General features: G+C 41.8%; 1 protein-coding gene across 4 annotated transcripts in view; it reads left to right on the top strand.

The window, feature by feature from the left end:
* Positions 1–26,914, top strand: part of SUPT3H (SPT3 homolog, SAGA and STAGA complex component) — a 327,848-nt gene that overhangs the window by 239,074 nt on the left and 61,860 nt on the right. For all 4 annotated transcript variants that reach the window (XM_084754841.1, XM_084754843.1, XM_084754844.1 and 1 more), the window contains 4 exons: positions 16,720–16,795; positions 20,026–20,138; positions 21,188–21,295; positions 24,262–24,429. In XM_084754841.1, the coding sequence (XP_084610967.1) occupies positions 16,720–16,795; positions 20,026–20,138; positions 21,188–21,295; positions 24,262–24,429 (465 nt within the window). The remainder of the gene's footprint in view (positions 1–16,719; positions 16,796–20,025; positions 20,139–21,187; positions 21,296–24,261; positions 24,430–26,914) is intronic.

The raw sequence follows: 26,914 nt of genomic DNA, 5'->3' as shown, positions 1-26,914 counted from the left end.
TCACTGTCTGGCCTCTGTGTGGGCCACATGGCGGCTTGTACCTTTCCTTCAGTTCATTGATAGATCTTGCAGTTCTCACTGTGGACCCCATTTGCCTGTTCTGGGATGATTTGGAGCCATTTGAGGCCATGTTAGTAACTCTGCTCTGTTCCCCACTGACAAAGCTCCTTCTCCTTTCTCTTTCTATTATGAAAATACAGATTATTTTTAATTGTTGATTTATTTTTATGTGTATGGTTTTTGCCTGTCTATGCATCCATGGAAGCCAGAAGAGAGCATCAGATCCTTTGGGACTGGAGTTACAGACACCTGTGAGCTGTCATGTAGGTGCTGGGAATAGAACCCAGGTCCTCTGGAAGAATAACCAGTGCTCTTAACCATTGAGCATCTCTTCAGCCCTGAAAAGGCAGATTTTTATTGTCACAGGCTCTCTTTCATTACATATGTCACAAACCTTTATACCTTAAATTAGAGGAACAAAAAGGCACTTGCCTTCTAAGGTACAGTTAAGAGATGGCAAAACTAGTACAGAATTAATGTAACCATACACAGTATAATATAAGAAGGTCATTCATATCACACTTTGGAGGTGTAGATTTCCCAGATTTTTTTCATTTATTTATTTAACCAATCTCTTTACAGCTGGCTCCCAGGCCCCTCTCTCCTCTCCTCCCAGTCTCACTCCTTCCCTCTATCATCCCCTCTCCTCCTCCTCAGAGAAGAGGAGGTCCCCAAGGGGTACCAACCCACCCTGGTGCCTCAAGTCACAGCAGGATTAAGTGCATTCCCCCCCCCCCCACTGAGGCCAGACAGGGCAGCCTAGCTAGGAGAAAGGGATCCAAAGGCAGGCAACAGAGTCAGAGACAGCCCCTACTCCCATTGTTAGGGGACCCATCTGTTGACCATGTTGCATATTTGCTACATATGTGTAGGGGGTCTAGACCCAGTCTGTGCATGCCTTTTGGTTGGTGGTTCAGTCTCTGTGAGCCTGCATGGGCCCAGGTTAGTTGACTCTGTAGGTCTTCCTATGGTGTCCTTGACCCCTCCAGCTCCCTCAGTCCTTCCTCCCGCTCTTCCACAGAACTCCCTGAGCGTGGCCTATTATTTGGCTGTGGGTCTCTGCATTTGTTTCTACCAGCTGCTGGGTGAAGCCTCTCAGAAAACAGTTATGCTAGGCTCCTGTCCGCAAGCATAGCAGAGTATCACTAATAGTGTCAGGGGTTGGCTCTCTCCCATGGGGTAGGTCTCAAGTTGGACCAGCCATTGGTTTGCCTTTCCTCAGTCTCTGTTCCATCTTTATCCCTGTGCTTCTTGTAAGCAAGACAGTTTTGGGGACAAAGGTTTTATGTGTGGGGTGGTACCCCACCTCCCTCCACTGGAAGTCCCACCTAGCTACAGGAAGTGGAGACTTCAGGCTTCTTAACACCCCTCTGCTAGGAATCTCAGCTAGGATCACCCCAATAGACTCCCAGGAGCCTCTCATGTCCCAGAGTGTCCCCCACCAATATCTGTTCTCTTCCCCCCTACACACACACACATCTTATCTCCTCCCCTGTACCCTCCCCACACCTCTTTCACCAGTTCCCTCCCTCCATCTACTTCAGATGTCTATTTTATTTCCTGTTCTGGGTGAGATTGAAGCATCCTCCCTTGGGTCCTCTTTGGCTTCTTTGTGTCAGTGGATTGTAGCACGGTTATCCGATACTTTATGTCAGATATCCACTTATAAGTGAGCACATGCCATGTTTTCCTTTCTGAGTCTGAGCTACATTACTCAGGGTGATCTTTTCTAGTTCCATCCATTTGCCTGTAAATTGCACAATGTCTTTGTTTTTTAATAGCTGGAGTACTATGCCGTTGTGTAAATATACCACATGTTCTCTATCTGTTCTTCCGTAGAGGGACATCTAGGTTGTTTCCAGCTTCTGGCTATTACAAAGAAAGCTGTTATGAACATAGCTGAGCAGGTGTCCTTGTGGTACAGTAGAGCATCTTTTGGGTATATGCCATCTCAATTCTGCTGATCTAGCTGTCTGCTTTTATGCCAGTACCATGTGATTTTTATTACTATTGTTCTGTAGTACAGCTTGCGATCAGGAATGGTGATTCCTCCAGAAGTTCTTTTATTATACAGGATTGTTTTAGCTATCCTGGATTTTTTTTACTTTTCCATATGAAGTCGAGATTTGCTCATTTCAGGTCTGTAAAGAATCGTGTTAGAATTTTGATGGGAATTGCATTTAATCTGTAGATTGCTTTTGGTAAAATAGCCATTTTTTCTATATTAATCCTACCAATCCATGAGCATGGGAGATTTTTCCATCTTCTGACACCTTCTTAAATTTCTTTCTTCGGAGACTTGAAATTTTTCTCATACAGGTCTTTCACTTGCTTGGTTAGAGTTACACAAAGATATTTGATATTGTTTTTGGCTATTGTGGAGGGTGTTGTTTCCCTAATTTCTTTCTCAGCTCATTTATCACTTATATAAAGTTGGGATACTGACTTTTTTTTTTAAGTTAATATTGTGTCCAGCCACTTTGCTGAAGGTGTTTATCAGTTGTAGAAGTTCCCTGGTGGAGTTTTGTGGGTCACTTGTGTACACTACCATACCATCTGTGAGTAGAGATCCTGGGACTTCTTTTCCAATTTGTATCGCCGTGATCTCCTTTAGTTGTCTTATTACTCTAGGTAGAACTTGTAGTACTATATTCAATAGATACTGAAAGAGTGGGCAGCCTTGTCTTGTCCCTCATTTCAGTGAAATTGCTTTAAGTTTCTCTCCATTTAATTTGATGTTATCTATAGGCTTGCTGTATATTGCCTTTATTGTATTTAGGTATGTGTCTTGTGTATCTGATCTCTCCAATAGTTTTAACATGAAGGGATTTTATCATAGGCTTTTTCAGCCTCTAATGTGGGTATTTTCTTTCAGTTTGTTTATATGGTGGGTTACATTGATGGATTTTCATATATTGAACCATCTCTGCATCCCTGGAATGAAGCCTACTTGATCATGGTGGATGATATCTTTGATGTGTTCTTGGATTCAGTTTATGGGTATTTTATTGAGTGTTTTTACATCAATATTCATAAGGAAAAGTAGTCAGAAATTCTCTTTCTTTGTTGCGTTTTTTTGGGGTGTTGTCATTGTTTTGGGGTTTTGGGGGGTTTTGTTTTTTGTTTTTTGAGACAGGGTTTCTCAAGTGTTTTTGCAGTTTAGGTATCAAGGTGACTGTGGCCTTATAGAATGAGTTTGGCAATGTTCCTTATGTTTCTATTTTGTGAAGTAGTTCAAGGAGTATTAGCTCTTTGAAAGTCTGGTAGAATTCTGTTCTAAAACCATCTGGCCCTGGGATTTTTTCCATTGGGAGACACATTTCTGAGGCTTTAATAATATGATTTAGGGGTAGAGAGATGCCTCAGCAGGTAAGAACACTTACTGCGCTTGCAAAACATTGAGGTTGAAGTCCCAACTCCTATATATGGCTCCTATATATGGCTCACAACCTTCTGCAACTCTACCTCCAGGTAATTCAGTGTCCTCTTCTGGCCTCTGGGCACTGCATACACATGCTGTACATTTATACATATGTACGTACATACATACATACATACATAAATACATACATACCAGCCATACATATCAAATGAAAATAAAGAAATCTTTAGGAATCCAATAGCTTCTGGCATTGAAATTTCTTACATACAAAGAATTGGTGGAAATAGGTTGAGGCTAATTTCCAGTGTGGACTTGAGTGGACTGTCTGAGCTAGTACATCTTACTCTTAGGGCTCAGCTTGAGAGATGGCATGCAGGGGGAGCCAGGCCTATTAGAGCAGTGGTCTCTGCTACCAGATGACATTCATGCAAAAGTACAAACATGAAAAATGGCTGAATATTTAAGTATCTGTGGACTACTTGTTCCTTATATCATTCACCTTCCCTCTGACTTACGTGAGTATGAAGGCTGGAAAGCCAGTATGAATCACAAAGACAAGGCCACAGCGTAAAATGTCAAAGCCAACACTGGAGAAGACTGAGGCTTTGGTGACCTCAGTATGTGGTTGTGTCAAGTCTGAAGGTTATCTCCAGTGATCATTTATTCGAGGAAAGATGAACTTCTCTCTTGCCTAAGCAACTATAATTTGGGGTTAGGTTAAATGTAGGTTGTTTTCCTAATGTTCTCAACTAGGAAGACCCTATCTTAGTAAGTTAAAACTATGCCTACCACTAAAAAACAAGACAGGTTTTCAGGTAGACCTGGCTTAATTTTAAAGCAAAATGTGTAGCTGGGGAAGGTAAGTGGTTCCAAAATGCCCGCTAGTAATTGAACGCCATGGTCCTGACACCAGAGCATCTGGCTCTCTCTCACACTATCATCCATTTCTGGTTTATGCAGGGAAGCAAGCTCATGGGTTGTCAAGCTCTGAAAAACTTTTCTGTGCTGACACTTAGCCGCCGTGCAACCTCCTCGTGCCTAAGGTAGAGGACGCTGTTGGAAGGGCTCGCAGCAGCACTGGCGCCTGTCACTTGTGCTCCCTTTGTCATTCCCAGGCCCCACTCCATCTTTCACCCAGAGCTCTGACTTCCCTCAGATGATGCTTTCTCAGACAACTGAGAGGTTCAGTCTACTTTCATACAGCAGGAACACGTTGTTGTGGGTTCTGGATTTCAAAGAGCAGTCATAACCACAGGACAAGTGTTAATGTCTTAATGTGTCTCTGCCTGAGAGATGTTAATTTGAGAAGTTTGTTCCTGAAGACTCACTGGCATCAAAAGGTTGAAGAAATCATCCAATAGTTATTACTGTGTTTCCTGCCTCTTAAGTTCCGGAAGAAACTAGAGGAAAGGATTTGATTTGGGGTCTTTATTTTTATTGGATTTTTTTTGTTGTTGTTAATCAAAATATCCACCCTGCTACTTGTGAAATTAAAATATGTGCTATAGAAAATAAGTACCATCTGGGCTGCATTTTTCCACCTCCTCTAGAGAACACTATGCAGAGGAGAGTATGCAAAGTAGGAGGGCACACTCACTTCACTGTGTGTGCGCGAGACTTGATGCCATACAGTAAGCCATCCTCATTGCAGAGTGCTGGTACCAGAAACACGATTTACAGGGTGTGTGACATCAAGTTACTGGGATACCTAACAGTGATTGCCATCCTTCAGAATATGACCCAGAAAGTGTAATCTGTATTTTCAGTAGATGATTCCATGCACGTGTAGGTGTGTGTGTGTGTGTGTGGTAATTACATAGCACTTTTCCATTTTAATAAACCATATGCTTACTTAGAAGTACATTTCTAGGTCTTATTACATCTCTATGTTGTTCAGATTTGAGGGTTTCCCACTCTGCACAAACAAAATCCAGTTTCCTACTGAGACCACTAAAGAATATTTAAGATGTAATTTTCTAGGGTTATTACAAGTGTTTTAATTCTCTACAGTTGCAACATGGAATATTAATTTGCAGTGAATTCTGGGTGATCCTAGCTGAATAAGAAATGTTCTGGGAACTGGCAGCCTAGTAGGCTGATCAAAGCTGGATTCAACGTTTCTAGCTGGATGTCTTGATAAAAGGAAACTCTCATGCAAGCACTGAACAGATTTTATTCTATGTAAGTCACAAAATCAGCTAAGGTGTGTGTTGTGGTTTGAATGAGAAACGTCCTCCAGAGACTCATATGTTTGAACCCATGTTCTCCCGTCGGTGATGCTTTCCTGTCAGAAAGCATATGGCAGAGCCTCCCTGCAGGAAGTAAATTGTTAGGGATGGGCTTTGAGGTTAGCCTTGCTCCGACTCCATTGCTTGCTCTTGCCTTCCTGCTCCTGCCAGCCTGATGTGCCATTCCCATCCCCACTGTTATGGACTCCAGCCCCCTAAAGCCCTGAGCCAAAACAAACTGTTTCTCCCTTAAGTATCTTATCACAGCAACAGAAAAGTAACTCATGCAGTGTCTTTTGGACTAGTGATGCTGGCTGGGTGAGCAGTGTGTAGGATCTCTCTGTTGCTTTTACAGTTTTTCTGGAAATCTAAAATTATTTCAAAATAGTTGTATACTGAAAGCTGGAGAAAGCCAGGGAGCGCTAGTGTCTTCAAGTGTGGAGGAGAAAGGATAGTGGCTGCCCGTCCTCACTGGTGTGGTGGGGGACAGTGTAAGGCTGCCAGTCAGCCTCAGCTGCTGCAGCATGCCGTGCTGCCTCTCATTTGACTTCACCCGTTTTCCCACCTCTGATCTCCTTTTCCTCTTCCTGCCAACGTTGTTCTTGCTTCTTCAAAGTTTTTGTGGTTACTTTATTTAAGGTGAAATGGTGCCTCACTGTTGCCAAGCTACTAAAACAATCCCCCTTTCTTCATTTCTCTTTGTAATCCAGTCTACACCCTCTGGGCATGCCGTGGTTAAGCCTTCTTACCTAAGAGTTGGGCCTAATGGCCACTGACATTTAATCAAATAACAGTTATAATACATTTACTCATAAGTAAAAGTTGAATAAAATTTGGGCACTGACATCTAAGAGAATGGGGATTTCATCGTCAAATATCTTAACAGAACCCATTTTGTTAAGTAGCCATAATTATAGGTTTTGCATTTGTGACTCCAGAGGATTTTGCCGTTGTGCATTCTTTGAAGCCTCAGAGGCGATCATAGTGCTCGGGCTTTGGACATACCTAGAGTGGATCCACAGCAGCCAGGGCCTCGTGAGAGCATCGCTCCCTGAAGGCTTTACACTCCAGTCGTCCAAGCATGACTCCTGCATTCTGCAAGCTGCCCTGGGATCTGAGGGCGTAGCTGCTTTGGTAATTTTCTTGCCTTGCAAGCAGAAGAACCTAAGTTTGATCCTAGAGTCCACATGAAAAGGCAGGTGCTCTGTGCTGAAAGCAGAGACAGGTGGATGCCTGGGGCCTCTGCCAGCCAGCCTAGCCTGCTTGCTGAGTCCCTGGCTGGTGAGAGACCTTGTCTCAAAAAAGAAAAGGAAAGAAAATGGTAGTTGTTGCTCGAGGAAGAACACCAAAGGTTTCCTTGAACCTGTGCACATACATGTACATTTATGTGCACATACAGGAACAAACACACCAGCGTTTTAAGGTGTATGAGTAGATTTTTAAGATAAATATTTAAATAGTATTCTAAATACCAGTTTTCAATCATGTGAACGTTTCTGCTTTTCCTGTTAAGTATTTTGGCATTTTTCTTTATTTCTTTTGATACAGCAGTGCTTTTGATCATGTGCTTACTGCTGTGTTCTCACAGTAGTCACGGTCATGTCTGCTGAAAACCGTCATTTTCTCCTTGTTTCTGTGACTAAGCCTTGACATATCAGAAAAGTCAGCTTCTCCCTTTTGTTCCTGCTAACTCATGCTCACTGCCAGCTCGGCCTCATGTGCCTACTGATGAGCCTCTGAGTCACAGCGACAGCTCAGCTGATTGCGAGCAGAGAGAGGTTAGCTCAGAATGGCCTTGAGTGTCCCTGTGGGGGAGAGGCGTTTAACTTGGTTTGATTTCCTTCTCCTTTCAAGTGCTATCATCCTTTACGGCCTCTTTACCCTCCCTGACCCATTGCCTGGACAGCTGCTGACTTCATCTCTTTAGCAGCATATAACGTAACAGACTTGTTAGCCTTCTGTTTATAGTTGATCTTTTAGGGAGGAAGGGATGGAAGCTGTTTTATTTTCTGCATTTGGGGGTTTGTTTTGGTTTTTGTTATTGTTAGTTCTGTGTTGCGTTTTGTTTTGTGTTTCTACAGTCTTTCTGCTTCAGCATCCCGAATGCTAGAATTATAGGCGTGAGCCATCGTGCCTGGGCTTCTTTTGGGCTGTTTAAAGCATGTTTAACAGGTTTACTGTTCAGTGGTCAGATAGCCCCGTTTTTTTCAGGTTGTCTATGAGGCTAGTGATGAGAAGCACGCTGAACTGACGTGTGCCTTCTTCTTGAAAGGGCTGGAACAGTGGTGGTCTTTCAGACTCTGATGGGAAGGCCCAGCTCAACTGAGTGTGCACATTGTTCTGCTTGAGAGTTTGGTCTTGGTCAGCCCGGCATAGAAAGAGTTAGCCTTACAACGCACAGTTAGAAGGGCCCCAGTCAGACGCCATGCAACACTCAGCATGTATACCATCCAGGCAGCAAGCCTTTGTTTTACCTACAAAAAACAAAACACTAATGGTATCCTGTTCATGTTTGCCTTCCGAGAATTGGCCATGACCGCCTGTCTGGACAGTCTGTAAACCTCTGAGAACCTTCAGGAATGCTACCAGAAAAGACCTCCCGTAACTGAGCCCGGATTCATACTTCCTAATACACACACCCCTCCTGAAGAAAGAAAAAATACAAATTGATGTTACAGTGTCCTCATTCAGGAAAGGGACCACTCCCCTGTTAATTCTTTATAGAGAGCTGGTTTGGACAGACATTGCATAAACTTTCCATTCTCAGCCTGGTTATCCCAAATCATGTTACAACTTCAGGAGCTGTAATAAAATTGACACTAACACTGAATGTGAATCAATAACAAAGTATGGGTGACTTGAGTTGTGCTTCGTTTTAATAATAGCCTTTCACTAAAGAGGACATTTTGTCCCAGGAAAGAAATACCGTATATGTATCTAATTTTTTCTACTACTAGCCTAATAAACTCAAATGAAAAACCTTAGACATTTTAAATATATCCCTTTGATTTTTATGACTGTGTTTTTCATTGTATAACCAATTTATGCCCATTCTTTGTAGCTTAAAATACGTAGAAAAGATAAAAATTCCCTTAGTCATGTGAATTAGTATTTTTCAATCCACCGGTATAGACCAAACAAAGAAAGTGAAAATCTAACTGAAGCAAAATGACAAATACTTCTCACTCGGTGGTGCTCTGTATTCAGTCCCTCATTTGCTTTCACTACAGAATTCTGTCTAGAGCCCCTGGATGCAGCTGTTGCTTCAGGAAACTTCATATGATGTTCTAACTCATTCTTAATGCCTTTGACACGTAAAATTGCTGTATTATAAAAGCCATTCTTGGTGAACAAATTAATACCACTAGAAACCAGTGCTTTTTTTAAAATACCATGAAATAGAAAATACACTGTAACTTTTATTATTCTATGAAAACTGTGAGTCAAAATAGAGTCAACTTTTGCTTTCAGGACAATATCTCTCAAAGTGTGAATTGCTTCCCTACGTGTTACACTGGTGTGTGTCTGTGTGTCTGTCTATGTCTGTGTGTGTGTGTATACAGATGGACATTTTGTGACTTCTGTAAGTCCAGCAAAATTACCTCAAAAGGAAAGATTTCCTTCCAAAAATCTTGTTTATTTTTATTTAATCCACCCATCTATTTATTTATTTATTTTTGATTACAGATACTTCAGGCTAGCCTTGTCTGTATGTGAGACACTAATTTAAAATAATATAAACAAACAAACAACAAAACCCAAACACCTTTTTCTTTTTTTAAGATTTTATTTATTTATCATAGATACACACAGTGTTTTGCCTGCATGTACACCTGCCCACCAGAAGAGGGCACCAGATCTCATTATAGATGGTTGTAAGCCACCTTATGGGTGCTGGGAATTGAACTCAGGACCTTCAGAAGAACAGCCAGTGCTCTTAACCTCTGAGCCATCTCTCCAGCTCCCAAATACCTTTTTCTGGTTGTAAGTCAAGAAGTGTGTACCTCAGTGGGTTGCCCAGGGACAGATCAGGTTTGTATTGGGGAGGGGTGGTGGGCAGGTATTTGTACTTGAATTTGATGTATCATCAGCCCAGGCACTTGTTTTAGTTTAAGAGGCAGAGCTGTGAACCAAGTATGTAAGTGAAGGAAGGTCTACTCCTGGGTAGTCTATATTCCAGGGCCTTTTCTTTGTGTTTTTACATAAAGTAGTTATCCTCAGCATAGGTTGTGGGAGGAAAGACCCATGGATGGAACCAGCCACCTATTGCAAAAAGATGAGTGTTCACTGAAGTGAAAAATAAGAGGAACTCTTGCCAGGTGTTTTGAGGAAGACTCGCTTGACATGGTAGGGAACCTATTCATTGTCATTGACTCAGTGTGTGTGTCTGCGCGCGTGCGCACATGTATGTCCCGTGTGTCTGCACATGTACATGTGCACACATTAGGCTTCTGTGGTTTCTTTGCAGCTACTGAGATAAGCATGCCTGCCTGTCAGACGTTACCCTCCAAGCTGATGTCAGGGACCGTCTTCATTATCCGGCGTGCTTTACTGCTATCTCTTTCTGCAAATGTAGCACATCACAGCTGTCCCGTCATTCACATGTCGGCGTGCTGATGCTGCCACAGCCACTCCAGTTGGGACTTTCAAGCTCATTGTCTGGTTCTGATCCAGTGTTGGGAGAGTAACATGAGCACGGCACCTCGCCATTCAGAAGGGGCTTCGCTTTTTTTGTGAGGCTTCTAAAAGTAATCAAAATAAGAGATTTTTCCTTAAGAGAACAATGTCCCATTTCCTGTAAGGGGGGTTGGGTAGGTTTTTGGTTGCTTTCTTGGGCGATAGATGTTTATTTTCAAAGGGAGTTGGTTATAAGTTATTATTGGTCTTATTTAGAGAGAAAACACGGTTGGACTCAGGGATGTCTCTTTTCCTTTATCTTTCATTCTCAGGTTTGGAGATAGGGGTTGAAAAGAAAGAAGGGGGGATATAGAAATATAGGAAGATAGGACAAAAAGTAGGTTAGTGAATCTACTCCTCAACCTAATGCCTCAATTGTCACTCACAGGGCTATTTTTAATTCACTGGTATAGAATTTTGTATATAGATGTAAAATAAGTCTAATTTTAGATACAGTGGTATATAATTCAAATTTAAGATTATTCTTCACACATTATATATATATATATTTCTATTCTAATATACAGTATTGTACCCATATAACTCAATTATAATACAAGATTTACTTCCAACACTTTGAAAGTGTTATTGCAGGCTGTTTAGGATAAATAAGTTATACAAGTTAATTGTCAGTTCATCAAATCATGGTCATATCAATTACTAGTCTATTTTTATCATAAGAATATACATCCTAGATACACCAGATATATATGACTCTATAGAAAGGTAAGGTAAAATTTATAAGGTCTTTAAAAACTTCAGAGACCTACAGAATATGGCATTTAAAAATGTTTTTATTAACTTAAAAATTCATTGACAATGAGGCAGATTAACTCCTGGCAACACCCAGCCTACCTCAAAGATGATGAGCATCAAAGAACCTCCTTATACAAATGGCTTCAAATGTGACAAACAAGCCACTGAGCAAAATGTCCTCATTTCTACCACAGACAGAATTCTGACTAAAAATGGGCAAGTTTGGATGCAGGCAGAGTCAATAGCCAAACTCTGCCAAGACAGGGTAAGCAAGTCCTCAATAGTTCCTGCTTCACAAATATGTCTGCCAGATATAATGGGCCAGAAGGCTGAAGATGATGCTCCAATATTATAGAGAGTTTTGAGTGACTGTTCAGGCAGCAAACTGTCTCCATCATCTCATTTTGGAAGCTGTTAATCTGCACTTCCTGTCTACTCGGGTAATTAATTTTATTCCTTCTCAAGTCTCTGATGAGGTTGAAGATCAGATAATTTATTTTTACAATTCAGTTTTGTTGTTTAGGGGTTAAGATGTTTTTGGGTCTAGATAGATGTTTTAAGTTGATACTGATGAGATATGATCGATATTGATTTACATTCTGAATTTTAGACTCACCAAGAAAGGAAACATGTTTTCTTAAAGGCTGCAAAATACAAATAGCCAAAACATTATGAATGTAACATTTATATGATTCTTGATTGTTTTGTGGTTCTTCTTGCAGTAGGCAGTTTATCATATATGTGTGTAATAATATAAATGTACATGCTAAAAATAAAAAAATATTTAATAAAAAATAAAAATATATTAAAATAAATAATAAATTTAAAAAGCATCCTATCTTATCCTCTTCCCAGGTAGTGACTATGTGAAAAATATGAATTTTTATTACTATGATATAGAAGTGATAGATTTGCTTTTGATCAAAAAATGAGGAGTTCCCCAAAAGGATATACTTTCAAAATAAAAAAGATGATTATCAAAAAAAAGTTTTTTAAACACGTCTTCTTGAGGTAGAAGTGAGAGCAGATGAGCTTTTATTTGGGTTTGAAAGTTACGTTCTGTGATTCTGAGTTACTCGTGTGTGTTGAGAAGCTTCCAGAAGATAGGCCAGCACATAGCTTCTGTAACCTTTGAGCACGCTTCAGTGAAAGCATGTGGAGAATGTAACCAGAGCTGCATGCTGCCTAAGTCACCCAATGCTGAAGGTCACAGCAAGCAGTGACTGTTGCTGCTGAAGGTGCCTTCCAAAGACACAGACAACTTGGCAACTTTACCAAAAACTCAAATTAGAGTCTGTTGTGTTCAAGGTACTGAAAAAATAAAACAAAACAAACAAAAACAACCAAACAAACAAATTCTACGAAGTACCGATTAGATGCACATATTTCCTTTCCTGTTTTCTTGAGGTAAGATCTAGACAGTGACCCTGTCTGGGATGGAAATCTGCCTTCACAGTCCATTATACAATACCCAGGGCAGGCTGTGACTTCTTGGTAGTGTGATAGCCTTTCATAACATAACCTTTACATCTTGCCTTAAAAATACAAAGCCTATACTGGCTAGATGTTAGAATGCTGCTATATGTTTAGAAGACTCTAATATAACAACTTCAAAGGCAGTGCTTTCCAAATAGGCTCTTGTGTTGTTGTATAGTAATACTAGCAAGTTTTAATTAGAGAAAAGGTGAGTGTGTTGTGTATTTTTTTGAACATTGGAGATGAATGTTGTTGATACCCAAGGAAATCAAGCCATGTGTGGACCTGGCCTTGAGGATACAGAGCTTGAGTCATCTGCAAATGACCTCGTGCTCATGTGACTCTCTGAGCTCAATAGGGCATTGTGTACTGAGAGAATGCCATGAGGATAACGGCTGATCTAAACCCGTAGTCGTTTCATCCATACTCAGTGAAGTTGTGGTTGGGTTGCCTTGGCTTGGCTTGGGTTGGCTTTGGTGAGAAGTAGGTAGCTGCTTGTTTGCTTGCTTAGTTTTTGGAGAGAGATCTTCCTGTACTCAGATTCACCATCCTCCTGCCATAGCCTCTCAAGCACTTGGATCCCAGATGTGTGTGAGCACATCTGGGCAAAACAGGCTTTTTTTTTTTTAATTTCAGTTTTGAGACCATATTGAATGATCAGATGAACTTGATAACTCCCCTTTAGAGAGACATTTTTAAAATTAAGCTCGCAGTTTGACACTTTGCTCAGGAGAAGGCAGGCATGAAAGGAGCATGGCTGCTGCCGTGGCTCTCACAGTGGACACAGGCCACTCTTTCCAGAATGACCTGCTTTGGCACTTCCCTTCTAGTGCTGTCTCGGTTAACTTTAGCTTCTCTGGCTCCATGTCTTCATTTGTAAGAAGGAACTATCAGACTGTTGGGTTTGTTCTTTTATTTGGAGGATGGAGTGGAGCTATTTTGTGCTTGTTTTTAACCTCAGAGATTGTGTTTTGTGTTTTCTGCGTAGAGTAGACCAGGCTCCCAGAGAGTTCTTTGTTACCCAGATTAGAAGAGGTCCATCAGTGTACATTGTATAATGCACTAGCATTTTGAAGGGAGGGAGAGGGGGAAGTAAAATTAGGGCACCACAAAACACAAGAGCAATAACTACTAATATATGGTCAATCTCTTGATTCCTTTAAGCAGAACTTCATTTTAACCCTGTCTAGAATTCATATGATTTGCTCATAATTCTTAAAATTCCTGGTCATAGATCATCCCACAAGGACAATGAGTTTAAAATTTTAGTAAAGTCTAGAAAGAGCTTTTGTAGTGCAGATATCATGGGCTCCTGGCAAATCACATCTCCTCTAACCTCAATTTCCTCATCTTTAAAATGAAGAGGCTTGAACAAGTGTTCTTCAACTTGCCAGTAGCTCTAATATACAATGCCAATAAATCTTTTCTGCAATCAGCCACCCTGCATTGAGTATTTCCTGTGTGCTAGGCACTGGCTTCCTGTGAGTGCCTTAGGGCCAGCTTCCTGATGCTGCTCCTATCAGGGACTGCTGCTTACATGCTAAAGGAACTGAAAAGAGTGAACATGAGCAGCCCAGAAGGACATCAGGAAGTAAGAGCTGGCTGTAATAACACAGAGCCCTTCCCATGACTATGAGGGCCTTCAAAATGGCCTCCAATGACAGGCTTTGCAAGGACAAAGTCTCCCAACTGCCACACACTTCATTTAGTTAAAGCTGGCCACTCTGGCAACCTTAATCTCTCCTCACTTTAAGAGGCTAGAATTCCTAATTGCAGACACACCGACTATCTCAGCATGTACACTGAAGCTAAATCTTGATTGTAGGCAAGAAGATAAGTATTGGGTAGAAGGAAAGTATTAGGAATGCCTTTAGGAGTGCTGTGTCTTTGTCTAAGTGCTTTCTGTCTAGTCCTGTATTGGGGGATGTGCTGGCTGGTTCCAGGCTGGTAAAGTAGATAGTATGGGGTCATAGCTATGGAGAACTGGTTACATTTCCTATCCACTGAATAAAGAGTGGCATTTGTTCATTCACAATGTTCACTGCCTATTTGCTATATGTCAGGTATCTTTCTAGGACCTAGAAATTTAAACCTGAGAGGTTCTCACTATAATACTACACACACACACACATACACACACACACACTGAGATGTTCTCACTATAATCACACAAATCAGACAAAGACACACATACACGCACCTACATAAATACATAAGAATCAATGTAAGGATTTTTTTTTAGACACATCAGTAACCCACTGGCTTTGTTCAGAGCAAACACAAACACTTGTTTTCCTTTTATTTTCCATCAGCAAATAGTTTTTTGAGTCATATCAGAATAAAACAAGGGACCAGTGGCTAGGAAGATGGCTCATTTGATAAATTACTGTCGTGCAAGTCTAAGGACCTACATTCGAATCCCCAACATCAAGATAAAAAGCTGGGCCTAGTGGTGTGTGCCAGTAATCCCAACAAGGGCAGGATGGGAGGTAGCAACAGGCAAGTTTGTGGAAGTTCCTGGGCCAGCCAGCCTAAGTGTGTAGGGAAGTTCTGGAGGATGGTGTCTCAAACTAAAGGTGGGAATGCCTGAGGACCAACACCCAGGGTTATTAGCTGACCACTACAGACATGTAATGCATGTACCAGCACACAGCCATATACACACACTACACGTGAATAAATAAAGAGATATGCAGGTGTGTGTGTGTGTGTGTGTGTGTGTGTGTGTGTGTGTGTGTGTGTACGTACATACAAGTCACCTCTGTAAAATACTTGCTGGTGTATACTCAGAAGTGGCACTTGAGCCAGGCAGGCAAATAATAAAGAAAAATCTGAATTTGTGTTCACATGTTTGTGAGGATATATTGTTGGAGAGAAAGGAAGAAGTGGGGGGTATCACGAAGAACAGTGTTCTTAAGGAACCCCACCTACTAGGTGGTCACTTTTCCCTCGCCCCCACCTCATCTGTCTTTTCTGCCCTGAGCAGCACATCAGCTAATTAACCTGTGAACTGACGGTTAACACAAATCAGACAAGAAAGAAAAATAATGTGGCCACTGAGTGCGCCCACAGCTGTGAGAAAGAACATTTGCAGAAAGTCCTTCCACTGCAGAAAAAATGAAACTCTCAGGGTATTTTTTTCCCTGTACTGGTCAGAATCCCCTTCCAAGAAGTACCAGGCTGTCTCATCTCAATCGGCTTCCCTTACCAAGGAAGCGGAAGCGGTCATAGCCTTTGCCACCAAACCATGGGTGAAGTATAATTATGCTACCTCTGTGAGACAGTGGAGAGGCAGACATCTGCTGGGCTAAATCAAAAGGCCACGAGTGCAGCTAGCGCAGGCTCTGCATCGTCCCTGGACTCAGATTAAAGCAGCTGTGTTCTGTTTACCTTTCTCCTTGTTTTCTCTGTAAATGAGAAGATTGACTTTGCTAACCCTGGCACTGTGTCCTGAGGGGAATGTATGGATCTCAGGCATTGACTCCTGTTGTAGCGTTGCCACCTCACAACTGTAAAGCAGATGGGCAATGGCAGTTAATAATGGTTTTGATGTCTGTTTTATCCTCCCTGCAGTGTTAGCTTTGGTTTTAAAAATAGAAAGCTTTAGATGTATATTGGCTAAGTAAGCAAGTCCTTGAGTTTTAGCTTCAATAACAACAGAGCAGAAAGTATTATAAGCTTTATAAGCCTTTTTTCCAACAGAAATAAACTTTGCAACTGCTATTTTTTTTAATTTGTAATTTTGTGTTTTGATTTCAATTATGTGTGTGTGTGTGCATGAGTCCAGAGTCAGTGGAGGCCAGAAGAGGGCCTTGGACCCCTTAGCGCTTAGCGCTGGCGTTACAGGTGGCCGTGGTCCACCAGTTCACATCATGGCCGGGAACCGGCTTCAGGTCCTCTGGGCGAGCAGCACGTTCTCTCCCGCTGAGTCATGGCTCCAGCCACAGCACGCATCTGAATGCCGTGGTTCCGAAGCGTGCTGCACAGCTGTCACCATAACTTGACTGCTTTCTTAGATCCAGGTCTGGAAATTGGTACAAGAAGCCTAAGTTTCTCTTCTGTAAATGTATGTCTAGACTCTATTTCTTTAAAAACGTGGCTTTTTTATTATTGTTATTATTGCTTTTGTGTGTCCGTCAGAGAGCAGAAAGACAGACTCGAACGATGGATTCAGCTCAGTATGCGGAGTTCTGTGAAAGCCGGCAGCTGAGTTTCTGTAAGTGTACGTTTGACTTCACTAACACACGTGTGAGGACGTGTTACAAGTGTGCTCAATTGTGACGTGCTCTCTGCTCCTTAGAAACTGATGTAGTCCAAGTATGCATCCTTACCATTGTCACAGAGGGAGGGCCTGCACTGGGGGAGCCTGAAGATTTGCTGTTAATAATGGTAGGAGATTTGAGAGCATATGCACACACAGTCAGCCATGGAGGCCTTCTCACGGCCTTTAGTCACCGCAGTGGCTCTTTTCTGGCTATTCTTTCTCAGTTTCTCATTTCTTTGTCATGTTCACTGAAGTGCAGTATTGCTGACTGTACTTGGCCCCCAGTGAGCATTAATAGTAATGACATTTAAAAGCTCCCAATATTAGTAAAAAGCCTGAAATTCCTCTTTATGCACACTCATGTTACCACAAAGTCACATCTCAGTCGTGTGTGTCGTTCTGTCTTTAGCCTCCTACTGCGGCACGTGCTAAGTGCTAGGCAGAGTCCTGAGTCAGTGTTTTTGCCACGGGAGTGACCTCACAGTGAAATCAGGGTCTTCCCGTCACTCAACAGCAGCCACTGAAAAGAACTAAGACCCTAACAGTGGGTGGGACTGTGCCTCAGCCCAGCGATGACTAAGCCTCTTGGGGTAAAGGTCAAAGAGAAAGTGCAATGAAAGTCCATTTAAAAATATGACAAAGTCGCACATGACCCTGATCTGAGGAGTGAGAGACACAATGATGTCTTTAAATGAGAAGCAGTAGTGTGGTCACAATAACCATGTATTAGATTTGGGAAAAGAAAATGAGAACAGCATTTTAGATCACGAAGTGCCGATAAATGACACATTTCAAACAGCGCTGCCCCGTGCAAACATCAGTAAAATAAGAAAACATGTTTTGGAAGATTTTTTTTCCTAACAAAATATATTTTCCAATCTGACTAACAGTTTGGCATCAGACATCTGTGAAGCATTAAGTAAATGACACTTCAGATCATGGCAATTTTAGCAAATGAGAGGGTTTTGTATGGTAATTTTGGGGTTTAAATACGGCATTCAAGTATTTTATAAGCATAAATCTCCAGCTCATAAAGTGGCATTTAGTGCAGCTGAACTATTTTTTAAATCATATTTTAAACTCGATTCACAAGAAGAAATGGAAGTGCCATTGCACACTGAAACTGGTAGCCCTAGTCCAGTGATGAGCCTTTCATTTGAGCACTGGGTTTTGTTATTTCTTTTTCTGTTGTTGTGTTAAACACACACACAACTATAGTAGATGATACCTAATACTTTCTCCTTCTGATACAATTACAGAATAAACAGCATATTGTGCATAATTTTCTTTTCTGTGGGCAGAAGGGATTGTGTTGATAAGAATATTTGCTCCTACAGTATCTGTGGGAGCTTCATTCTGAAACCTGGCTGGGAGAAACTGTTTTCTATGACAGAAAGCACCCCTGTGTGGGCAGGGTATGTGGCTCTTTGCAGTCTTCTCCTCATGATTTCCTGGGACATGGGAACTGTGACCTGCCGCATGCCTTCTTAGGTGTCTGTTCAGGGCAGTCACCGAGATCACTGGTGTTGTGCACACTGGGTGACCTCCACATGCATGCTGTGGCACATGTGCACATAACTCCCATACCCCACACAAGCAGTCAGGTGCTAAAAATTGTAACGATTATGCTCTAGCATTTCACCAAAACATATATTTTAATAATTTGTCAGTTTGTGATAGAAATAGATATGGTGATACCAGGTATGTTATTTTCTGGGAAAGGAGTGCGTATTTACGTCTCTACATCCTGAATGCTTACGCACTTACAAAGACACTGCTAATTCTCCCACTCATGGGAGGCGAAGTGACTGAAAACTACCAATGATCCTTTTTTTTTTAACCTTAAAATAAGTTGTTTAATGCAGTCACTGTGTGCCTCTGTGTTGCTAATGCTCTGTCAGAGGGAAATGGGGGGATAAGGTCCATTGTATTGAGCTTGCCAAACTGCTGCCTCTTTACTTGAATTTGAGAGGTATTCCACAGATGTTGGCCAAGTGTTTGTGAGCAGTCCCAGCTTGCTAGCTAGATGGAATGTTGCATGTCAGAGGATCTGAAGGCTGGTTACTTTAGAGAGATATCTTTAAGGGGATTATCATAATTCTGCCACGTTTGACAGCTTGGGACATGTGCTTCAATAGCGGGGCTCCATGACCTGTGATTTATTCAGAAGACTCCTCTCCTGTATGTGGAACACATGAGAATCCTGACTAGAACAGATCCCATGCTCTGACCTGGGGGCCTTTCACAGACCAATATGGCAGATTATTCAGGATAACCAGTGCTTTCCCTTAGGATCCCCTTTCAGACCTGGTGAGCTCTATGCTGTCCATCTTCTTCCCTCGAAATCACTAGTTAAGTTAGTAATGTCGGAGCAAGGCTCTGTGCTAGGTTAGACCCTGCTTAGGTCTGGGGCAGTTACAGGTATTTAATCTGAGGTCTGTGTGCTCCTTGTTTTCCATATCTGCACAATACAATTAGGTATCCAGGGACCTGAGGCATGTTCTCTGCCAACAAAGAACTTACACTATGGTCTGAGAAACCTATCCATACATGAAATGCATGTGGTCATTTCCACAGATGGTGTAAGCAGTGCCCCCATGGCCTGGATGGGCGAGATTCATGTGAATGAAGAAGGGCGGGGGGAGGGGGGAGGGGAACAGATTGGAGCACAAGGGTAGACTCGAGGCCAGCTCACAGTTTCCAGGCAACGGGGGCAGGTTGCAGCAAGTTTGGTTTGGAGAGTCAGGCCTAAGAATTTGGACATCTCCATAGTCATCAAAGATATAAGCACAGGCTATCTCAGGCTGGCAATGGTTTGCTTAAACCTCAGTTCACAATTTTGAGCCTGTTTTTGTAGTAGCCTGTTTTGTAGATGGGTTGGAAATGCAGTTTCTTCATCACAATAGAGAGATATAAAGGTGAGAGGGTGTCATGTACCGTGTCATCCATCGTAGGGAGGCACGTGCATGGTGCTTTGTGGAAAGCAACCATTGTACTGACTGCTTCATAGCCAAGCTTTCCAACTTCGATTTCATAGGACTAAAAACATTTAGATGGTAAGAGAACTTGCCAAACATTGCTTCTATGTAATTTTCAGGAGAAAGATTTCCAATTTCTGACAGTCATGTAAAGGCTGAAACACATTAAAAACTAAAACCTTCCACTTTCTTTTTAACTAATAGCCAAAAAAGCTTCTAAATTTCGAGACTGGTTGGACTGTGGCAGCATGGAGATAAAGCCCAACGTTATAGCTATGGAAATCCTGGCATATTTGGCATATGAAACAGTGGCCCAGGTAAGAGTCTAAGCTGTCAATCTGACTGTGCCTGCTGATCATTCCCCTCTGGTCCATGGACCTGCTTCTCGAGCTGGCATGAGAAGAGCGTACATTTTCTTCTGAGATACATCATATTCTAGGATCTAGTTCAGTTATGTTCCTATGCACCACGAGCTCTCAGTCCTATACGGTTTTGTTTTGTTATTTGGGTGTTTTTGTTTTTTGTTTTAAGAATACTGTGTCTAGACCTGAGCAAGCTTGGGGTGTGGAGAGACTTACATGCCCACCCCTACCTGAGGAGTTATTGACAGTTGATAGGTAGGGAAGGAGAATCCATTTTCTTTAGGTTATGTTCCCTAGTATGTTAGCCATGGTCCAGTGGGTGGCCCCACTCCCAGGAGTATACAGGGAGCACAAATTGGACTAGGGCTATTAAAACAAAAAAAAGAAGAGGAGGAAGAGGGTAGATCTGCGAAAAATTAGAAGAGTTGGGAGTGAATATGAACTAAAGACATTGTTTGCATGTATGAAATTCTTGATGAATTAATAAAAGATGTATTTAAAACATCTGTTCCCCCAACTCTATCCTAACTAGATATGGAATGCCCACTCTTTCTCAATGTTGAGCTGTTATGGCCTCAACGGATTTGTTTATTTCTGAGCTTTGAAACAAGTGGCTTTCAACCTCTAAGCCCTTGTGATCACTGGAGAGATGCAGGTACAGGATCCTGGCACTTCAGGTGCCCCTCCCTCCAGAGCAACAGGATTAGTCTGTTAGCCCCTTTTGAGGATGGAAGCCCTTAGCCTAACCTGGAATCCCAGGGCTCACAGCACAGAAACCTGCGTTTCAAAAGCTACAGTGTTGAAAACAAAATGAATTTGTAAACTGTTCCCTTAGAAAACCAAACTTGTCATTTCTGACTGTGTATTGGCTCAGTTACCAGTCAGTGAGAGGCTGTGCTCATGCCCAGAATGGATGGCAGACCGTGTTAACATTAAGAACATCCCGAGTATGCTACTGACTGCACCGGTTTGTTTGATTCTCCGTTCACAATTCTGTTCCTCAGTTGGTGGATCTGGCCCTTCTTGTGAGGCAAGATATGATCTCCAAGGCAGGGGACCCCTTCAGCCATGCCATCTCTGCAGCCTTCATTCAGTATCACACCTCTGCTGAGGTGAGTATCAGAAAGCCTGACAAGAGCACATCTGCGCTTTTGTCACGGGTTTACACTACTTACACTATGCATTGTATAGGAATGAGTAGCCTTTGCATAGAGAATCATAATACGTCAGCTCAAATACTATTGAGCATTTACTGTGCCAAGCCTTGAGGATCCACTTGATAATCCCTTTGGTCCCACTGTCTTTCCTAAGCTTTCAGTGACAAACAGATGGTCGCAGAACATGTCTCACTTCTCAAACGATGAGAGTTGGGGTGGGGCTGTAGAGCAATGGTACAATTCTTGCTTGGCCTGCAAAAGAACAAGAGACCCTGGAGAGATCTGGGGGTGACAGAGATTCCTAACGTTTATTCCTAACTTTCCATTTCCTTTACCTATTTGTCTCATCAATAACTTATATTGGCATGGCTCCATTGGTCCTCAGTGTGAAGACTGGCACCTCTTGTCTGATCTGTTGTGTGCTGCTAGGACCTTTGATAGGAACTAGGAAGCCTCACACATGTAGCTGTGCACCACCTTCCGTTTCTAAAATATTCTCTACTAGCATCATGGGCCTGACAACTAGAAAGGAAGCAGGACGTGCTGAGTACATTTGCCAGTATTTGTGTTTCTTAATAACAGAAGTAGCAGTTCCGTATCATTCACACCAGTGAGCAGGGAGGAAAGAAGACAGGTTAGGCTCACACCTGCGTGTGTTCACTAAGTTTAGATCAAGCTGGCTGAAATGTATAACCTGAACATGGCAAAGCCCATTTAGTAGCACAGACCTACTGCTTCCTGTTACCTCATCTGTGGGTGAGGATGGTAGCTCAAATAGTTTCTAAGATGTAAATGAGTTGTTTTATGCCAGAGACCTTTTTGAATGTCTGATAAAACCTGTAAATCCCTTTCTGGACATACTTTTTCTTTTAGTGAACTTCTGTGTTGTTCAGAGAGGCCCCTGAAGGCACTCTATTAGTCTAAGGACTCGCCCTGGATCCCAAATTATGACTTCTTCACTACAATGCATAGAACATATACTATGATAGCATCCTATTAACAAGCCAGAAGTCAACTTCTTTTCATCGCCCTTGGAGAATCATATTGCCTTGAAATCCAAGAGGGGATTGAAATGTTTATGCCCATTAAAAAGGTCATACATCATTATCAGTCACCATGCTTTTAAAAGTCCCTAAAGCTTACTTAGTTGATTAAACACTCTTTATTTTCTTTATGTTTCAAACCCCAATTATGATGTCAAAGAGCGCCCTTTGCAGTGTCTTTGATGCTTTATGAGTATGCGTGTAGTGTGCTTTCCATTAACATCAGACAAATTTGTTGTAACATTTCTAATTGAGGAAATGTACTGTGAATATAACAACCTAGTTTTCCCTTAGCATTCAAATGATTGCTTGCAAGTCTCAGAAAACACCCCCAACATCCCCATGCCTCTTTCTTGGTTCTCCAGGGTGGCCAGGCCACCCTGGGCAACTGCTCAACAACCACAGGCACTTTTCCCAGCTAAAGAGCAGTTGAAAAAACTGTCCTGTGTGCACTGGGTTTCCTGGGCTCTCTGGGAGGTGGGATCGTGAATCTCAGAGAGCATCCTAACAGACTGTCAGCGTCAGCCTCAAGCTCTTCCTGGCCTGGCATCCACCTTCCCTCTCCTGTGACTGGTAGTCAAAGTAGACGTTCATAGGGTCTGCCTTCCTTCCTGCCCTTTATTACCTGGTAAAACACAGAGATAATGCCATGCTAAGACAGAATCCTCGCTCATCACCATTGCAAATCAGCAGCCAACATGAAGGATTGTGCCCAGTAAGGGCCAGCGGGGCACCTGGAGAATGGTGGGAGCTGGGTTCAGGGCGATCAAGTGATTTGTAAAACAAACAAGCAAATACATGAGCAAGCACAGAAGTCAAGTTAGCATACACAGACTTCCAAGTGAGCAACCGAGAGGATTAAAATAAACGTGGGTGTGCATGCATGTTTCAGAGTCAAAGTGCTGAGGGTATGTATGGAAACTGGTGAGAAGGGAGGAGGAGGAAGACTATCCTGGGCCTCAGAGGCAGCGAGAGGACAGTTGTACAAGGAATGGAAGTGGGGAACTCTGATGAAACTAAAAACTCATGGAAGCATTAATAGGAAGCTCTATATAAACATTTTTTAAAATATTTTATTTAATTTTAATGTACCTTAGTATGAGAGTGTCAGATCTTGGAGTTACAGACAGTTGTGAGCTGCCATGTGGGTGCTGGGAATTGAACCCAGGTCCTTTGGAAGAGCAAGCAGTGCTCTTAACCGCTGAGCCATCTCTCCAGCCCCTATAAACATTTTTTAAAGCCTAGGATTGTACAGACTACTTAGAGTTATCAAAGATCAGGGACTCTCGGCTAAGGGACAATAAGTTCAAAGATGCTTTTAGGAGATCTGGACACACAGTGCCCATGTATTGTAATTGGCCACCAGGTTGCTCGGCTTTATCTTATCTAAAGAGGCATCCTCCAAAATCAGCTTTATCTCCTCTTGTGTGGTGGTGTGTCTAGCCTGCTCAAGAAAATACTCTTGAAACCAGTATCTGAATTTCAGCGAGGGGTCTGCAGAGCCTAACATCATTTCTTTTACTACATTGAGAGAATGGTTGGTCCATATAGAGTATGGTTAGTATGGTAACTACAACGAGGAAAGCGTAGATGGGACATACAGGAAATGGCTATACATGAAATCCATAGAAATATGGGTATCCAACACAAGTAACAGAATTTTTAGAAGCAATGGGGGAATTTTTTTATTTTTGTCTGAATAATGAAATTAAAAATTATCATGACTAGAACTTTAGGAGAAAGACATACATCTCTATGGAATAGATAAGGATAAAATTTTAAGCTAGAGATGGTATTAAATGCAAGAGGCAGTGAAGACAGTCTTCTATTGCTAGGAGGTCTGGCCAGTTCATCTCAAAGCCATATGTCTTCGTGCAGGGGTCCTGTCTGAAGTCTGGCCCAGACTCTCCAGAGAACACGCCACCTCCTACACCAACAGCTCCCTCTTCTGGATCACAACACTCAGGGAGAGTCACGTCCGGTTCCCTGGGGAATGGCAGCGCAGGACAAGATTCTGCCAAAACCAAGCAGAGGAAGAGGAAAAAGGTCAATGCTCACTCTTCTTTCCGTCCTTTCTTCCTTCCTTGTCTTTTCCTTTCTTTCTTTCTTTCTTTTGTGATAGAGAATGGAGAGGCTCTGAAATATTTTATAGAAATATGAAGAATGTCCTGTGTTTTTTTTTTTCTCACAGCTCAAGGCTCAGCAGCAGCCAGCTTATAGGTACCCACACCAATGACTTCTAGTCAGACCTGAAACAACTTTTGTATGATGTTCACCACTCTAAAGGCAGTGAGACCAATAAATAGGGTGAACCAAAGTCTCATGCAACAGCCAACTTTATTCAGAGCATCAGGCAATTTATACCCAGAGGGTTAAGAGGAGGCTCATAAGTATACGCTCACAAGGCAGCCACATGTGGCAAAACATGATTTTCCATAGAGTTATATAAACAAATGACAATTTCCGACTGTAATGAATAATCGGAAGTGACCTCACCCCTGTCCGCTACACTGAGAGGAGCACGAAAGCATAACCCAAGGGCAGTTCTGTGTTTTTGAGGAAATTGAGGTCACAAGACCTCAATCTTGTTTCAACACTCAGAAATCTCACATGGCTACATTCTTGAACCGTGTTCCAACAGTATGCAGAAAACAAGATATTGGTTTTTTGTTTCTGTTATAAAAAGAGAATAAGAGAACTCTGGTGTGAATACTATACCTACAATCTTGACTGGCATGCACTTGCCAGTCTATAAATATAGTTGACATTTTACTATAATTACTATGCCAGCATTTATTATCTGGTCATCCTTTACCCATCCCGTAGTCCCTCTCTTTCTCCTCCTCCCTCAGCTTCCCCTCTCCCTCCCCCCTCCCCTCTGTCTGCCGTTATCATCTGTTTTACTGTAATATTCTAATGGATGTTCACTGGTAAGGAATTTCCTGTGTAGAGAGAGGTTAGTGCCAGTTAGTAAGGGTTGTGTCTGTGTCCTGGGTAACAGTCTGTTGCTGTATGCGTGCTTTCATGCATCGTCTCTAGTTTGTGACTCACCAGCTGGTTGTCTTAATGCTGTGTTTTTAAAGCTAAGGTTTTACTTTATAGCCCATGCTTACCTCATGACCCACCTCCTCAGCCTCTCAGGTGCTGAACTGACAGGTGTGCCACTAGTGAACATAAGCTGAATTTCTGGGTCATGATGGCATTCTCATTTCATGTAGCTTTTACACGTAATTGTATCAAAATTGTATGGGCAAAGTAATTTACACAATACACTGTATTCAGGGATTCTTTATTTAATTATGTTTATGCATCGCATGCATGCAGTGCCATTCAAGGCCAGAAGAGGTTGACGGATTCCCCAGGAACTGGACTTATAGACCTTTGTGAGCTGCTGTGTGGAGGCTGGGAGTCCAGCCTGGGTCCTCTAGAAGGGTTACCCAGGGCTCTTAAGCACTGAGCAGACTCTCCAACATGCTCAGATGTTATGCATGGGTGTCTACCCACTGCAGAACTATGGCAGCTTTCTTATAAGTCAGTGGCTGCATATCTAGATGGACTTTGTTTTCAGGCCTTCCAATTATTTCACTGATTTCTCTGTGAGGTTCCTATCACTGTTTCCCTGTCTTGATTATTGTCATTTTACAGTAAGGCATAAAGTCAGGTTACTTCTCAGTTTTGTGATGTCTCTCCAAATCAACACAGATTAGCACGCAGACTGGCAAGCAATAGGTTTTTTTTTTTCCGAAAGGATCTGTTCTTTTACTCCTGAAAGATATTTCACTGTGGAATTCTAGGTTGATAGTTTTGTCTTTCAATTCTTGAATTCTGGCATCCATTGTTTTAGATTTTAAATCAACATGTATATACCATTGCTTTCCTGTGCTGCACACTTCTCTGCATACATTCCAAAGGACGTGAAAATGAGTTGTAACTAACCTCATAATTGTGCTTGTGTGAAGTAATTCTTTATACATTTTGGAAATATTAGGAATTTTTTCACTTGACTATTTAAACACTTCCTTGATCTTATTAAAAGTATTAAATTTGGGGTATTTCACAGTTCAGGTTTTCTACTCTATATATGATTTTCCTAAATTAGAAATCATTTATATTAGAATTAATAATTCTCTACATTAAGATCATTAATTATTTCTCTGCATATACCCACACACAACTTTCTATAGTCAGCCACTTGTATATGTTTTCATTTTCTCACTGAAAATTTCTCACCATCAGTTATGGTGGCATAGTTGTGCAATTATTTATATAGAAAATAATAGTCTCTCAGAATGTGGAATTATCAGAGAAGAGAAATAAATTCCAAAAGACAGTTTGTTAAGCAAATTGACTATGGCTAAAGGTTCTTAATAATGTAAAATATGTAAGTCACATGCTCACCAAAAACAATAAAAATAGATAATGTTAGTGAGGCAACGCATTTACGCTACACTTAACATTGCATAATGCGTGCATATTTCACAATATTGTCTCATGATACAGTGTGTCACTGAAGATACAGTGTTATCTTCAG

The sequence above is a fragment of the Acomys minous genome (assembly GCF_964271855.1).
Source record: "Acomys minous genome assembly, chromosome: 13".
In the NCBI taxonomy this organism is placed as follows: domain Eukaryota; kingdom Metazoa; phylum Chordata; class Mammalia; order Rodentia; family Muridae; genus Acomys; species Acomys minous.
The sequence above is the reverse complement of the archived record's forward strand: the minus strand, read 5'-3'. Positions and strand labels throughout refer to the sequence as shown.